Below are 16,685 nucleotides of genomic sequence, written 5' to 3'. Positions count from 1 at the left end.
CTCCTGGTTGGTCTGGCCCAGCTCTCAGATGGGCATGGGCCCTCTGGTCTGAGCCCAGCCCCAGCTGTGCTGCTTTCTCCCCATCCGAGGTCCTGGGGATCTTCCCCAGGGCTGTGTGGCTGCCCACAAGTGGCTGGAGATCCCTTACCTCTGGTACAATGAGGGCAGTGAGCATCTTGGTGGAACAGGGATGCATCCATTGCTCCATCACATTGTACTCTGCACATGTGCACATCACTAGTTTATTCAATGTTGACAACTCCGTGGGGCAAGTTTTATTACCGTACCTTTACCTCCTTTCAGAGACTGGCCTTATTCAAATTTTAGGCTTTTAGTTTTATCAAAAATTTGATTTAGTAAATACTGACCATGCACTCTGAGCATGTTTATGTGTATTGAGCATGAATAGTAATCCCCAAACATTTAATTCCCAGCGCATGTTCCCGTTGACATCTAATTATATTCTAGGTGGGTTATGGACTCAGGATGGGAAGGCAGGGTGTATCCGCTGCATCTGTCTGCCTGACCTGTCCCTTAAGTCTTACCTCCCTTCCCCCCATTTATATATTGGAGACCCCTTGGGTGCTTCAAGATGGAGTTTCCTGCATTCTGGATTTGGCTGGTCACTTCCTTCTGTTAGCAGGCTCCTCTGTCCCCTGCATTTCTGTAAGCTGAAGTGAGATACGGAGGCTGGATGGGATGTAAAATGATTGCTCTGGCTACTAGTTTGGGAACAGGCTGTAGGCAGATGCAGGGTAGAAGCAGACCTATGGGGCTACCTCAGTGAACTCTAGGAAGCTCAGTGGGGGGCGTGAAAGGAGCTCTATGTGGATGTGTGGAATTGGAGGGGTTGCATGGGAAGATGAGTCTAAAGTGTGGATTTGGGAGGGCCACAGGGGCTGGAGATAAGACTGGGAAATCATCTAAGATATTGATAGTTTTCACATACCAGTAAGGGAGGAGGGTGGCCTGATCCCTGAGCACTGCAGTCAAGGAGGGGAGGAGGTAGCAGGAAAAAAAGGGGCTGAGCAGTGGAAAGTGAGGTCAGGGAAAAAGCAAGCAGGGGGCTGGGGGGAGGAGGACCTGGGGCTGAGGGCTGCCAAAGTGTCCAGGAAGAGGTGGAGGTCAGGGAGTGGACCAGCCTTGGTGGTCTTCTCCTGGCCCCACCTACAGACAACCACTTTCAACTGTATTTCTCTTTCTTAGTAGCATACACACACTGTTCCTTCTTGATTTTTCTATTCCATTCTCTTCCCCACTGCCACCTCCCATCCACCATCCTCCCTAGACAGTTCTTTTCTCTCATGACTTTGGTTATGTCAGTGCTGAGTATTTACATTATGATGTATTTAGAGCTGAACCACGTGGTAAATTGTGATTGTTTTTTTCTGCCCAACTTTTCCTCGAAGCTCCTAATGGCGTTCTTTTTTCATTTGCTTAGTTTTCTGTGTATTAATACTAATTAAGTCTTGAACTCTCCACCAGGTCATCTAAATTTCCCCTCAGTGTGTTTAGTCATTTGGTCCCCTTGAAGGGTGTCTCTCCTGTAACTTTCTGCCCTGCTTGAGGTCCCCTCCCCCCAGTGATGCACTCTGCCTGGCACACAGCGGCCATCCTGGGTATGACCTCTCAACTCTCCTAGGTTTGATCCCTGTTTATTATAGTCCAGGTTTTCCTCTTTCTTGTTCTTCACACTCATTTTAGTAGCACGTACATACACACGCATGCATGTGCACACATGCAAGGCAGTACTCGTATATTCTGGGGAAGGGCCTGAGGTCAAGGACAGCAGTGGAGATGGGGAAGAGGCAGAGGGCCTGGAGTGTTCCTTTTCCTGGACAGAGATGTTGTGTGGGTGCTGGGCTGTGAGAAAGTGGGTTCCCCCACCCATCCCCTCTCCTCCCCACCTGCAGGGCTGCCTGGTCAGAGTCAGTGTTTATTGGCTGGGCAAGTCCAGCCCTTGCCAGGCCTCTGCCTCCACCCTCAGCTCTGCCGGTCTGCTGCAGTTCCCTTGGTGACAGGGACAGGGGTGAAGGAGAAGGGCAGAGGGAGTCAGGATAGGGGGGGCTGTGAGGAGGCCACTAGGTGAGTGGCGCACCCCCCAAGGCAGTCACCAACCCTGAGCTCAGCTAGCGTGAAGGAGAACTGCTTTCCCTGTACTAACTTGTGCCCACATAGGCTTCCAGGCCTCAAGGGCTGGCAGGGCTTGCCCTGTGGGCAGGGGCTCAGGAGGGCCTGGGAGAAGAGCTAGCTTGAAGCCTCAAGGTCAGGGGCCTCCGTCTTCCCCCTGCATGGCTGATAAGGCCTCCCTGCTCTGCACACTGTCCATCACAGTAACACTGGACACCCGCCTGGGCCGCAAGAGAGCTCCGTCCCCCGTAACTAGCCGCCCCCTTCTCCCTGCCCACCTCTCTCCCTTCCCTCCCTGCCACATCCGGGCCTGCAGTGGGTGTGGGCCTCGCAGGGTGAAGGCCGCCTCAGGAGGGCCCGGTGCCTGGTGGGTGAGTAATTTTATTTACCTTTCCTGAGAGGCCTTCTGTCCTCTCATTTTCTCCAATTAGCCTGGCTCTGCTTGAGCAGTTCCAGCGCACGTGGCCTGTGGAGGCTGTGGGCACCCCACACCCCAGAGCTCCGTGGTCACCTCCCACCAGCTCCTTGAAGCAGGGACACCTGGCAGGCAGCTGAGCTTGTGCTCTCCGTTCTGGCTCCTTCCTCCTCCGATGGCGTCCTCCTCCCCGACAACCCCCCCCCCCCCAACAGGCGTCACAGCGCGGGTCCCGGGCCACTCCAGAGTGAGCACGGCCTCTGCTCCTGCACCTGGCTCTGGCCTCTGCATCAGACGCGCTCTCCCCAAGAGGGCAGCGTGGGCCTCACGGTGCGTCCCCAAACAGTTGGGTTCCCCACCCCAGTGCACCGCCCGGCTGTTCCTATAGGGGACCCTCTACTCTTTCCTGGGGGGCACCAGCCCTCGCTGCCCGCCACACAGGGTGCCCACCGCTGCACTCCGCTGTCCTGCCACACGCTGGAGTGGGGTGTCCTGGGTCGGGCCGCTCTGCTAAGTGGTCGTGTGAGGACCGCGCAGAGGTCTTGGGAAAACTGCTGCCGTCACTCGGGTCATTTCAGTTTGGGGGTTGGCATCTCCCCATTTTATCTGCTCCGCGGTCGGCAAGCTGTGGCTAGAGCCAGATCGGGTAGAGGCCAGGAAGAGGTCTCCAGTTCGGGGTCGGCCGGGGCCCGAGGCAGAGACGTCGCCGTACTCTCGAGGGGCTGGTGGCTTCCCTCAGCCGCCACCCACCCCGTTCGCGTGCCTGTGCCGCGGGGGGGCCAGAGCCAGCGGGGGCCCACCCGCTCTGGCGCAGGGTGTGTGGACCCGCACCTAAAGCAGCGTGGGAGGGGGGCCAGAAACTGCTCCAGCGGCGGCGGGAGGCGCACCGCCAGGCGCGGCGCGTGCCGTCCGGCCCTCTGCGGGGCTGTGGCCCCGATCCATCTGTAAAGGGGGGGCTCCCAGAGGGAGCAGCGCTGGGCCCAGCCCGCGCCTCTCCTTCGGCTCAGCTCTCCGGGGCGTGCAAGGCAGGCACTGCTCAAACTCTTTATTGTTGGAGCATACACGTGTCCTTAAACGGCGGCGCAGCACGGAGCCGCCGTCCCCAGACCACCGCGCCGTGCGGACAGGTGGACGGGGAAGCCCCCGTGGCGCCCCTCCAGCCGCCGTCGGGCATCGGGTTCTGGGTTGTCCAGCCCCAACCGGGGCTCCCGGGGCTCCCCGGGCCTTAGAAGGGGTTCTCGGCCAACGCGGGGAGGCTGCCGACCAGGGTGGGGTGTGCGGAGGGGCCCCGGGCGGCCCCGTTGCTGCCGCGGCCCCCGCACAGGAGCGGCTTCTCGCCGGGGGGGCCGCCGACGGGGCGTCGCTCCCGCAGTGAGGCCCCCGCGCGCCAGCGATGCCAGCACCGTCGCAGCTCCGACTGCACCTGGGGCGGGGGCGGGTGGGTTGGGCCAGTCCCGGGGTCCCCAGCCTCCCAGGCTCCAGGGACTCCCAGGCGCCCTGGGTGTAGAGCAAGGCGGGCTCCAGCATGGAACACCGGGGGCTTCGGCGCCCCGGTGCGCCCTTCACCGTGTGCTCCCTGAGGCCCTGGCTAAGGTTGGCCATCGGGGCGGGGGGGCGGGCAGCACCCAGCATCATGGCGACCGCAGCCAGTAAATGCAGATGGACATGAAGGGCTCGCCCCCCCCCCCCCCGCATGGGTGAGGCCAGGGAGCCCAGCTGCACGCCTGGACCGGACCTCCCCACCTACCTCCTTATTGAGGAAACAGTAGAGAACAGCCACTAGCAGGCCCTGGAGAGAGGGAGCAGTCAGGGCAGCACCCAGGCCGGGGGTGGGGGCGGGGGGCAGGTGGCTATAGGGGGCAGGGCGGCACCTGGAAGGAGCTGAGGAAGAGGTCGAAGAAGAGCTTGGCAGAGCGCAGGGTCCCTTGGGCATGTTCGTCTGTCACGAAGGCGAACACCACTTCGTGGACCCCCAGCAGGGGGATGAGGGTCAGTGTGGACTTCGCCAGCCTGTGGGTGGAAGCCTGAGCTGCCAGGGCCTACCCTGCCCCCTGGGGCCCCGGTGTCCTGCCCCCGCCCCCCTGGCCCCTGCAGGGTCTCTGGGTCTGTGCACTGCCCGCACCCACCGGAACTTGTAGTCGGTGTAGCGCATCTGGCGGGCTTGCAGCTTGGCCATGAGGATGAGAAGGACGCGGATGAAGATGAAGAAGTTGATCTGTGTGTGGAGAGCACAGCTCAGGGCAACCCCCAGATCCCCACTTGACCCTCCTGGCTCCCATGTCCCCGGGGCTGCTGGGCACCCAGCCAGGGATGGGCAGCCGAGCCCAAGGCCCAGGACACTGGCTAGCGTCTCGGCTGAGTGCCAGGGCCTCCCTCCTCATCTACTCAGGCAGGATGTCATCTGTCTCCTCAGGCCCCACAGGCCAACAAAGAAGGAGGAGACTGGCAGGCAGACCCCGCCAGCCTCTCTACCCCTCTCTGTGGGGCCAGCAGGTGCCTCATTTCCTCACCAGGATCGCCAGGAAGACAGGGAAGCGCAGGATCCACCAGAAACCCATGTTGTTGTTGCTGGTCCAGCACCTGCAGGGCGGGGCCTGCTCACGTCCTGCCAGCCCCCCGACCTCCCACCCCCCTGACATCCTGGGGATCTAATCAGTGCCTTGGGAAAGGAAGGAAGATGGTCATAAATGACCCCCACCCTGGGGCAGTCTTGCTTCCCCACCCACCACTACCTCTGGCTGGCGGGTGCCCCCCACACCCCCCCCAGTGCTGTCCAGCTACTCCCCATAGACCCAACCCAGCACCTTGTGCCCAGGAGGGGTGAGCCCCTGGCTGCCTCAAGTCCACCCTCCGGTCAGCTCATACTCACTGGATGTTCTCAAACAGACACTTGACCACGGCCCAGGGGATGACAAAGAGCATGGGGGCGCCTGCGGGGAGGGGGCAGCTGTGGTCCGGTGGCCCCAGCCAGCCTGCCCCCCACCGCGCCAGCCTACTCACCCCAACCGATGCCCAGGTAGAGGGTGAAGAAGCTCCTCTCTGGGAAGGCGGCGAGGCCCAGCAGGCCATGCAGGTACACACCCTCCACCAGCAGCCAGCAGTAGTTGGCCACGACGCCGTACTGCATGAACACGGCGGCCACCCGGCAGCCGGCCACGGCCTGGCCGCAGGCGCAGCATGAGCTCAGGCCGCATGGCCCCCTGCCGCCCTGGGGCCGGGGGGCCCGCAGGCCAGGTGTGGGTGCTCACCCCGTCACTCAGCCAGATGCTCACGCTGAGGTCATCACCGATCTTCTGGCTGTAGCGCGTCCTGAGCAGCGTGTCGATGACCAGCACGGAGCCGGCCTTGAGCACAAAGGACGCGAACAGGTTCACGTGGATGTAGTTTCGCGTGCAATGCAGCTTGCTGCGGGGACGGGGAGTCAGGGCCTGCCTGCCGTCCTGCCCGCCGCGGGGGGGGGGGGGGGTGCACAGGTGGGTGGGCATACCTGAGGCCCAGCAGGATAGCGAGGGCCAGGAGCAGGGCCCCCAGGGACAGAGAGTACCCCACTGTGTACATCACCTGGAAGCCGCTGTACATCTTGGCCGCCTCCTTCTATGAAGTGCGGTGGCTGGTCAGGGCCGGGGTGCCACTGCCCCCGTCCCCCAACCCCCGGCTCCCGCTGCACCTGCCGCGGGCTGACCTGGGCCTCGATCTCCTTCTCGTCCATCTGGCACTGAGAAGCGTCGCGCCACGACTGCCCGCGGGGCCCGCGCACCCACTGCCCATCAGGCCCACACTTCCTGAAGACAAGGCGGTGCTGCACTGGAGGGCCGGGCTCCGGTCAGCACCTGACCCCCAGCCGGGGCCCCCTCGGCCACCCCCCACTTCCCCTCTGTGCTTACCTTTGTGGTGCCAGGGCAAGTACCAGGGGCAGGACGTGTTGGCCGTGGTGTTGGGAGGGGCGTCCGGCCAACAGGAGTACTTGTCGAAGGTTCGATTACAGACTAGCTCTGGGAGGCAGGGCAGGCAGGAGGCGCCCCTCAGCAGGGCTGGGCTGCTTCGAGAAGCCCCTGGGCTTCATCCTCTGCGCCCCAGCATGCCGTCGCCCCCCAGACCTCCCTGGATGCCCACCAGCCGCCTACCCTTGCACACCTCACCTCTCCAAAGGGCCCCAGACCCATCTGGGCTCGCCCCTCCTCTCAGTGCCCCCCTTGCAGTGCCTCCTTTTCTGGGGGCGGAACCCCTATCTGTTGGCTTCCTTCCCGGGTCCAGCGCAAACTCTGCGGCCCAAAGCCCTTCCTTTCCTCTGCCCAGCACAGGCCCCCTCCCTCGATCGGACATGGCCCTCGGCCTCCTGGCAGCTACTTCTACCCTCATCTCTTGCTGCACCCTAAGTGACCCTCAGAGCTTGTACATAAGGGGGTGCCCCTGTCCCTGCTTGAGCCCTCCTGGGGATGGCCCGTCTCCTGTCTCCCTCCCCTGGGGGCTCACCAGTGGGGGGGGGCAGCAGGCTCAGGTTGTAGAGACACTGGTCACCGTAGAGCTTCCACTTCTCGAACAGGAAGTCCATCACCTGGGCAGAAGGGGCCCAAGGCTGGGGGGAGAGATGAAGGGACAGGTGGGACAGAGCCACGTCAGCCGCGGGCCGGATGGGGAGTGGGCGTAGCGCTCACCTGGCAGGCCAGCAGCAGCAGCAGGAGCTGGGGGCAGTGTGGCCGGGTGGGGGGCATGCCTCTGAGCGGCCACCCGCCACATCTGGCTGGGGCTACACAGCTGGGGCAGAGGGGTCCTTGTGGGCACGCACGCTCCTCTGGGCACTTCCGTTCAGAGCAGCAGGGTCTGTGGAGGGACCCCCCAAGTGAGGAGGTCCCGCTGGGCCCAGCTGTGACCGCCCCTCTGAGCCTTTGATCCTATTGAGGAAGTGGGAGCTGGGAGAGAAGACGCCAGAAGTCGTCTGTCTTTGCCAGTGATGGGGCTGGGGTCTGGCCCTGTGCTGGGAGGTGCCGCCCAGGGTCCTGGAGGCCTCGTGTCTCCCTGGGTGGTGCTGGGTTTCCCACGGCCTGCGGCTCGCTTGCTCAGGCTCGCTCTGCTCTGACAGCCCCGGAGCCCCACCCCTGCGGGCAGCTCTCACCATCTTGCCTGCTGGGGGGAGCAGCCTCTCTAGCGACCCACCTCCTCCCTTCGGCCCTTGCTGTCCTCCTCACCTATTCTTAGACCCTGGGAAAGGCAGCTTGCCAAGCTAGGGCGGGATGCCAGGGCCATCCATCACCGCAACGTGGTTATCGAGGTGGCCCCAGGCCAGCTCCCAGCCTTGCCCAGGGGACCAGGAGTGCGGGCACATGCTCAGGATGGTCCCTGTCACACACAGGCCCCATTCCGAGGACCGGAGTATCTAGGTGCACCCTCTGGGCCCCATGCCAGGCTCAGGCCTGGCTTCCTGGGTCCCCCAGGGCACGTCGCGCAGGTGGCTGGCAGCACACTGCTTTGAGACGATGAGTGCAGGCTGCCAGGGGCCCAGGGGCAGGACCCCTGCCCTGGTGGTGCTGGTGGGAGGGCTGCCTTGGGCCTGGCCCAGGTCTGAGTGGAGATCTGGGGCAGCAGAGCCCTATCAATTCTCCTTTCTTGCTTTCTCTGACTCCGACTGAATTCCATGGGGCAGCAGGGAGGGGCCCTTTAGGGCCTGGGTGTGAGCCCTCTAGGAGTGACTTGTGTGAGTCCTCCAGGCCTGTGGATGGACCCTTCTCTGGGCCACCCTGGCAAGCGGTGAGCAAGGGATGGACAGATGGAAGAATGGACAACCAGTAGGTTGGAAGACAGTGACTGGCCAGGGGTAAGGGGGGGGCAGTACGAGATGAAGGCAAGTGGAGGGTTTCAGCCTCCTCCCATCAGGGTCCAGTTGGGCCTTTGTGGGGCCAGCTCAACTTAGGGCTCCCCTGAGATTCACACCTCACCCCTAAGGGGACCCTGAGACACTACTACGCAGGGTGAGAGCTCAGTGATCCGAGGTGGGCACCCCAATCACAGCCTGTTGTGGGGCTCCTGACCCGGCCCTTGGTCATGGGTGCAGGCCAGGCCTGGTGGAGGCCTCACCCAACAGTCACTGGCCCCCAGTCCCTGGGCCAGGTGAGGAATCACCCAGGCTGTGGGTTCAGGAGAGGAGCCCCAGGACGAAGGGCTCTTCTGGCAGAGAAGGTGTAGGCAGGTGGAGAATGAGGGGTGGCTCAGCTATCTCCAGCTCTGGGGTCACCCAAGGGGCTTTACCTCCTGATTCTGATCAGACAGCCCTGTCTGCACCCCTGAGCTCACCGCTTTCCACTTTATTACCCTTGCTGGAGCCAGTGCGGTGGGGTGTGGCCCTGCGGGGACCAGGCGGCCCACTCCGTGGGTCCTGGACTATCCCAACACAAGTGTCAGCTCAGTGTTGGACATGTGGGCAGGGGTTCAAGTGGAGAGTCAGAGTCAGGGGTCTCCTGGAGGTCTCCGGGCTAGGAACCCAGGTGGTGTTCCCCAGCCCCCAGCTCACCTCCTGTCCCCTCTTTCCCAGCAACCCCCACCCCCAACCCCAATCACATCCCCGTCTTCACCCCGCCTACCCCCCACCTGCTGGGCAGGCAGTTGCCTGGCCCCAAGCCTGGCCGAACACACCACTCCTAGGTGCTCAGGGCCCCACCAGTGTCCCACCAATTTCTACTGGGGATAGCTGAGGGACTCCCAGACCTGGAGCTGGAGGAGGGGCCCCCAGAATGGGTGGATAGCCCATCAAACAGGCCAGGCTGCAATGGTTACCCCCTGCTTGCCCCGCGATCTGAATGGATGGGGTTGAGGATTCCCAGCCTCAGAGGGTCTGAGCTGGTGGGGGGGGGGGGGGGGGGAAGGTAGCTGTTTTTGTGAAACCAGAGCAAGTAGCAGGAAGGTCATGGCCCTGGGGCAGGATCAGGGGCCAAAGGCTGTTGACAGAGCCTGATTCCTGCTTCCTCCCCCGTGGGGCGTGGGGTGGGGCTGACCTGGAAGCCTGCCGGGGTGCGACTCCCCGCCAACCCTCATACCCCAGCACAGAAGGACCGAGAGACAGCCAGGGCCAGTCCTCAGAAGATGCGGGTGCCCAGACGTCAGGGGGTCAGTCGGTTCAGGGTGGGGACAGATAACCCCGCGGCCCAGAAGTGGGAGTGGAGGCCGCTGGAGAGGTGAGAGCAGGGCAGGGCAGTGACCCACCCTCCCTGCAGGTCAAAGTGACAAGTGTGGGCCCCGCAGAAGAGCAGACCAGGTGGGGTGCCAGGGCCACTCGCCCCCTCCCAGGGACACCCAGGTTGAAGGGATGCCACTGGGCGAGTCCTGGGGAGCTGGAGCCCTCCAAAGGGGATGAGAAGGGCTGCCGAGGCCCCCACGACTCTGGGGTGTCTCCGCAGGACTGCATGTGCACCCCTTGGGGAGGGGCCAACGAGCGGGTCAGGTGCGCAACGAGGATCAGGCGGCTGACTGGGGCAGCAAGACGGAGTGCCTGGCAGCCGGCGCCTTCCCCGGCGAGGGGAAGGCAGGGGAAGCGGGACCCCCGCCTGCCCCACGGTGTGGGACCTGGTTGACCCTCTGAGCTGGAAGGGCGCATCTGGGGATTGGGAACAGAGGAGTCCGACGGAGGTGAGGACGGCAATACCCCAGGCCCTGAGACCGCCCGGCCCACGACCGGGGTCCCCGCCGGCCATTTCGGCGCTGCCTATTCCGCGGGCCCTGGCCGCGCCCGCCCGTCTGTCCCGACCGGGGGCCGGGTCGGCTCTGGGGACGTCCCCTCGGGGCCGGGCCCAGGTGCTCACCGTGTGCCGCTCCGGCCCCCGCTCCGGCCCCGGCTCCTCGCTGCCCTCCGCGCGCTCGGGTCGGCGCCGGCTCCGCGCCCGCACCAGCCGCGCGCAAACTTTCCGGCGGTGACGCTGGGTGGCGGTGGCGGTGGCGGTGGCGGTGGCAGGGGCGGCGGAGGCGGAGGGGCGGGGGGGCGGGGGGGCGGAGGGCGGGGATGGGAGCGGCGGGGGGCGGGGAGCCGCAGCCGAGGGTCCCCGCCCGCCCCTCTGCGCAGCGCTCCCGGACGCGCCCCGGAGCCCCGGTCCCCACATTCCTGCCCGCAGATTCCTACCCCGCGGCCCTCAGCCCCGCAGACCCCCACCCCTCGAGCTCGCCATACAGACCCCCGCCGGGTCGACTCCCACCCCTCAGAACGGGCAGCAGACAGGGTCACAACGGGTCCGCCCTCCCCGCAGGGACAGGAGACGCGTATGCGGGGGGAGTGTGGAGGGCGCGTGGCCGGGGGCGGAAGGTGAGGGCTGTGACTGGACGCCCCCTCCTCTCGCTCCCCCCACCGCCGGTGGGGATCCGTGGCTTCTTTCCTGGGTGCGAGCTGATTTGCTACAAGGACTGGCCCCCCACTCAGCCCCACCGCGGCTCCTAGGTGACGTTTCCTTTCCGCCGCAGAGCAGGCCGGACTGGGTGGGGGAGGGCAGAGCAGTGGGGGAGGGGGCCCCCTGGGGTGTCCCTTTAACCCTGGGTGTCCAGGCCTCCTCCAGCACCACTCACTCAACAGTCCCAGAGGTGGGACGCCTGTCCCCGCTGGCTGCTGCTGCTCCTCCAAGGCTCTGCTCCAGGGGCTGCAGGAATGGGGGGGCCAGGGGGTCGCCCTGCTCCTTCTACCTCTCCTTCCCAGACTTCTGCCCCACTCACCCTCCCGAGGATGTCCTCTCCTCCCCCTTCCCTCCCCGCAGATCTAAAGCCTGAATCCCAGCCCTTGCTCGGCGCCCAGTGACTTCAGGGTCACCTAGCCCCGTGGACACTTTGGGGCCTCATCTTTCCTGGCCTTTCAGCATCCTGGGACCCTGATGGTCACGTCCTCCTAGAAAGCTATCCTGTGGCTGTGGCTCCCCGGGTGGCACTCCCCCTTCCTCCTCTTCTGCACTCCCCTCCGCTCTCCCTCTCTCTCACGCAGCTCCTAAGGCCCCACCTGGAGCCCTATCCCCTGGGCTGCTCTCAGCTCCCGGATGCACCTCCTCCACCCACTGGCCTCCCCGACACCTGGCCCTTGGTTTCCTGCCCATCAGCAGGAGGGAAAACCCAGGAAGGTCTCCGGCCATCAGCAAATCTTGATTCTCCTTCCTGTGTTTCTCTGGAATCCGCCTGGGCCTCCTCTCGGCTGTCAACCCCTGTCCAGCCACCCACTGTCACTCAGGAGGCCCTCCCTGACCCAGCAGGTCAGCTCTTTGTTAGATGCTGTCCTTTGTCTTTGGGGCCCTTAACCCGACTCTACTTCTGTTTTAGGGGGGCATCAGTACCCATGGGCCTCCCTTTCCCCTGGCCCCCCCATTCCTGCAGCCCCTGGAGCAGAGCTAACGCTGGTCCCGCTGCCCTGGGAGAGATCCATAGACAGTTGGTCTTAGCGCATCTCTGCCCAGCCTCTGTCTGACTCATGGGGAGGGGCTCCGAGGGGTGTGTGTGTGTGCGTGTGTGTGCGTGTGTATGCGTGTGTCCCCGCACTTGCCCTCCAGACCCCTGTTGTTACCAGCCCACCTGAGACCCTGCCCCCAGAGTGAGCTTTCTGTTTTGGTTCTGGGAATGGGCAGAAGGCAAAGGTCAGAGGCAAAGGTCAGAAATTCTGGCTGTGCCTGCCTAGGGGTTGCCCAGGCAGATGGTGCAGGTGCTGGGGGAGGGGAGGCTTCCTAGCTTTGTGCCCAAAGACTCCCTTTACCTCCGCCTCCGCCCTCTCCCACACCCTTCCTCCAGCTCTGCACCGCTTTCTGGGGTTGGGGCACCTATGTGGGCAGGCACGGATCTGGGGGGACCCCCTTCCATCCCCATCCCCTTCCAGCCTAAAGAGATGAGTTAGAATAAATGCAGAGTGCGCAGAGCGGGATGGGGGGCAACACCTGAACAGGTGACACAGTGGGGAGTGCAAGGGGGATGGACAGGTGAGGGTGAGGGGCACCCCCGGGGCTGGGCCACCTCTGTTTACAGAACTGATTCATAAGACCTAAACAGCAGGAGCTGAGAATGGAGGGCGCTGGGCCTTCCCACGTAGCTGTCTGGGGGCCTGAGCAAGGAGAAGGGCACCTGCCTGCCGCTGGGTCCCCTAGGGTCCTGATGGGGCTGGCGTGTCCCAGGAGGCATGTGGGTCCCTGTGTTCTGGGAAAGGCTGCGGTGGGGACTGCCCTCCCCCTGCTTCTCCTCCCTCGCCCCTGGAATGCACGCTCCATCTGTCTGCACTGTGGGTTCTGGAGAGAACACCAGCAGTGCTTAATTCAGGTGCTTGGCCCAGTGTTAGGGAGCCTTAGGGACCCCCGGGGCCCAGCACCTGCTTGCCTGTCTGGGAGAACCAAACAGATACCCGCCCTCATGTTCTGGGGGGATGATGATAAGCAGCAAAGAAAGGGGTGTTCAGACTGGGCAGTGGTGGACAGAAACCCAGTGCAGAGGGACCCCGGGTCCGGGAGGATGCGTCAGGACTGAGAAGGTGGAGGGAAAGGGGTGGTGGGTGGTGGCCGTCCCCAGCCAGACACAGCCGCTGTCGGTGGCCCTGGGCGGTTTCTCCCGGGCATCTCCATGGGCCACCGACGCCTGACTGGATATAGTTTTATGCCACAACCTGTCACAGAAGTTCCCCCATGTCAGCCAGAGGCCCTGTGAGCACCGCCGAGCTTGGGCGCTCCGAGTTCTGCACTGAGATCCGTCAGATCTCACGCAACCATTCGCAGGCCGCAGGAATCAGAGCGGGATGACCCAAAGCACGTGCAAGTGGGCCCCGGGCCATGTCCTGGCGCCTCGCTCTTAGAGAGGGGCGGGAAGCCAAGGGCCAGCAGCCGTCCCGGCTGGACCGAGAACCCAGGGCAAGGGGGGGCACTGGGGGAAGCAGAACGCGACGTCAAAACTGTGGGCCCGCGGATTCCTTGGTAGTGATGGCAACAAGCCAGGTCAGAAAACAGAAGAAGAAAGAGCCCGGATAAATTAAAAATATAATATCGGAAATTCTCAAAATCTAATCGAAGGATTGAAAGTGTGAGTCACAGAAGACAGAACCAAACCCTACAAGATAGATGCTGAGCCCTGGACTGCAAGGAGGCCCTACACCTGAGTGACAGGCCCTGCTTGGCCGCGGCAGCTTCGGATGGGTGCGGGGTGAGGGCCACGTGGACACCGTGCCCAGTTTACATATTTCCTTTTAAAAATATGTGAGACATTTTATTTTATTTTTTTAAAGATTTTATTTATTTATTTGTCAGAAAGGGAGAGATAGAGAGAGCACAAGCAGGAAGAGCAGGAAGGGAGAAGCAGCCTCCCTGCTGAGCAGGGAGCCGGATGCGGGACTCGATCCCAGGAGTCTGGGATCATGACCTGAGCCGAAGGCAGATGCTGAACTGACTGAACCACCCAGGCGCCCATGGGAGACATTTTAAATAAAAAAGGTACAGAAAACATCAGTTGCCTGAAGAAATAAAACGTTGGGGGCGCTATGCGTGGGGCTCTGGATTACAGTGTTGTGAGTTCGAGCCCCATGTAGGGCGTAGAGATGACTCACAAAAACTGAGAAAGAAGGAAAGAAAATGTCAAAGGTGCCTTTGAAGTGCCCACTGTCCCCTCCTCTGCCCGCCTCCTGCGGAGAGCCCCCTCCACCATGCTCTGTGTCCGATTACATGGGTGCGAGTGTCCAGATGAGTGTCCATGATATTGGGGAGCGTGGACTGCGGGGCACGGTGTGGCCAAGGCGGCTGGCCCCTCTGTCCCACGCCACGTTTCCGAGGCCCAGTCGTGTTGGTCCGCGTGGCTGCCTGGGTGGGAGGGGAAACCCTGTTCCTGTGTGTATGTGCGCCAGAGCCCCTCTGGTTCTCTCCCCCCTCCTCTCCTCTTCCTGGCCATGCACAAGCCTCCCCAACACGGCCCGCGTGCGCCTGGGCTCTGCTTCTCCACTCACCAGCCTGCCGACACCTGATTGCTTCCAGCTTTGGGCACTGGGATGCCCGCTGCCTGGCGGGGACAGCGCAGGTCCCTGTGTGGACATGTTGTCACTCCTCCCGAGGAAGCACCTAGGAGCGGGGTGTGGGCTCACAGGGCGGCGTGTGCTTCACTTTAAGAGAAACTGCCGGGACGCCTGGGTGGCTCAGTCAGTTGAACGTCTGCCTTCAGCTCAGGTCATGATCCCAGGGTCCTGGGTTCGAGTCCGCATCAGACTCCCTGCTCAGTGGGGAGCCTGCTTCTCCCTCTCCCTCTGTAGCTCCTCCAGCTTATGCTCTCTCTCTGTCAAATAAATAAATAAAATCTTTTTAAAAAATCTATTTTTTATTTTTCTTAAAGTAGGCTCCATGCCCAACATGGGACTCGAACTCATGACCCTGAGACCAAGAGTCACACACTCCACTGACTGAGCCAGCCAGGTGCCCTTCAATGATAATTTTTTAAAATTTCTGTTTCTGGGAGCACCTGGGTGGCTCAATTGGTGGAGCGTCCGACTCTCGGTTTCAGCTCAGGTCACAATCTCAGGGTTGTGGGATCAAGCCTCACGTCAGGCTCTGTGCTGGGCATAGAGCCTGCTTAAGATTTCCTCTCCCTCTGCCCCTTCCCCTGCTCATAGGTGCGCGCTCTCTCTCTCATAAATAAATAAAAATAAATAAAATTTCCGTTTCTGGTTGTTCATTGCTAGTGCATACAAAATATAATTATTGTTCGTGTATTGATCCTGTATCCTATGACCTTGCTAAACTCACTTATTAGTTTTACTTGTGTTTGTAGATTCTTTGGGTTTTTCTGTGGAGATGAATGTGCAGTCTGAAGAAAGGAGATGCTCCTTATCGATCTGAGAATGGTCCATCCACTCCTAGTTTGCTGGGAGGCTTTTTTCTTTTTCTTTTTTTTATCATGAATGGATGTTGAATTTTATTAGATGTCTTTTATTTTTTATGAGATGATCTTCTGATTTTTCTCAGTCATTGCAATGGTGAATTACACTGATTTTCAGACGTTGTACCAACTTTGCATTCTGGGATAAATTTCATTTGGTCAGGGAGTATCTTTTTGTATATTTCTGTATTTGATTTGCTAATATTTTGATAAAGATTTTTGCATCTATACTAAATGCGGGTATTAGTATGTTGTTTTATTTTTTTGTAATAAGAAAATTGTCTGGGGACACCTGGGTGGCTCAGTCGGTTAAGCGTCTGCCTTCAGCTCAGGTCGTGATCCCAGGGTCCTGGGATCGAGCCCCACATCGGCCTCCTTGCTCAGCAGGGGGCCTGCTTCTTCCTCTATCTCCTGCTCCCCCGATTGTGCTTTCTCTCTCTCTTTCTCTCTGACAAATAAATTAATAAAATCTTAAAAAAAGAAAAGAAAAGAAAAGAAAATTGTCTGGGGGCGCCTGGGTGGCTCAGTCATTGAGCATCTGCCTTCGGCTCAGGTTGTGATCCCGGGGTCCTGGGATTGAGCCCCGCATCGGGCTCCCTGCTCGGCGGAGAGCCTGTTTCTCCCTCTCCCACTCCCCCTGCTTGTGTTCCCTCTCTTGCTGTCTCTCTCTCTGTCAAATAAATAAATAAAATCTTAAAAAAAAAAATTGTCTGGTTTTTGTATCAGGAGAATGCTGACTTCATAAAGTGAGTTGGAATGTGTCCCCTTCTCTCCTATTTTCTGGAAGTTTCTATGGAAGAGGTGTTATTACTTCCTTAGAAATTGGTAGAATTCACTAGTGAAGCCATCTGGGCCTGGAGCTTTCTGTGGGAAGTTATTATTTATTTATTTATTTATTTTTAAGATTTGATTTTATTTATTTGTTGGAGAGAGAGAGAGCACAAGCAGGGGGAGAGGCAGAGGGAGAAGCAGACTCCCCGCCGAGCAGGGAGCCCGATGTGGGGCTCGATCCCAAGACCCTGAGATCGTGACCTGAGCCGAAGGCAGACGCTTAACCAACTGAGCCACCCAGGCGCCCCGTGGGAAGGTTTTTAAGAAATTCAATTTCTGTAATAGAGTGCTGTTTTCCTAGATATTCCCACATTGCTATTTAACATTATTGTGCTGATTTTCAGCACCACTTGTAGAATTTAAGAGCTTCCGTTGCTACACACCTTCACCGACACAAGACTGTTTTGTTTTTAAGTGTGTGCGTGTAGTATTTTCTTAGAGTAAAACACCGAGATGCCAGGTCACC

At 60.7% G+C, this 16,685-nt stretch overlaps 1 protein-coding gene across 1 annotated transcript; it reads right to left on the bottom strand.

Moving 5' to 3' along the window:
- Positions 1-3,770: 3,770 nt before the first annotated feature.
- On the bottom strand, positions 3,771-7,486 carry GCGR (glucagon receptor). Its single transcript, XM_045890158.3, has 13 exons — positions 7,201-7,486; positions 7,019-7,121; positions 6,430-6,537; positions 6,228-6,349; positions 6,033-6,139; positions 5,794-5,950; positions 5,546-5,705; positions 5,415-5,475; positions 5,056-5,125; positions 4,672-4,760; positions 4,417-4,555; positions 4,293-4,334; positions 3,771-3,968 (listed from the first exon to the last, which is right to left on the bottom strand). Exons 1-13 carry the CDS (start codon positions 7,255-7,257, stop codon positions 3,771-3,773), a joined length of 1,413 nt encoding a protein of 470 aa, XP_045746114.3. The 5' UTR covers positions 7,258-7,486.
- Between the last annotated feature and the right edge of the window lie 9,199 nt (positions 7,487-16,685).

The sequence above is a fragment of the Mirounga angustirostris genome, unplaced genomic scaffold (genome assembly GCF_029215605.1).
Source record: "Mirounga angustirostris isolate CCGP_5_RB_7025 unplaced genomic scaffold, mMirAng1.0.hap1 SCAF_17, whole genome shotgun sequence".
Classification (NCBI taxonomy): Eukaryota; Metazoa; Chordata; class Mammalia; order Carnivora; family Phocidae; genus Mirounga; species Mirounga angustirostris.
The sequence above is the reverse complement of the archived record's forward strand: the minus strand, read 5'-3'. Positions and strand labels throughout refer to the sequence as shown.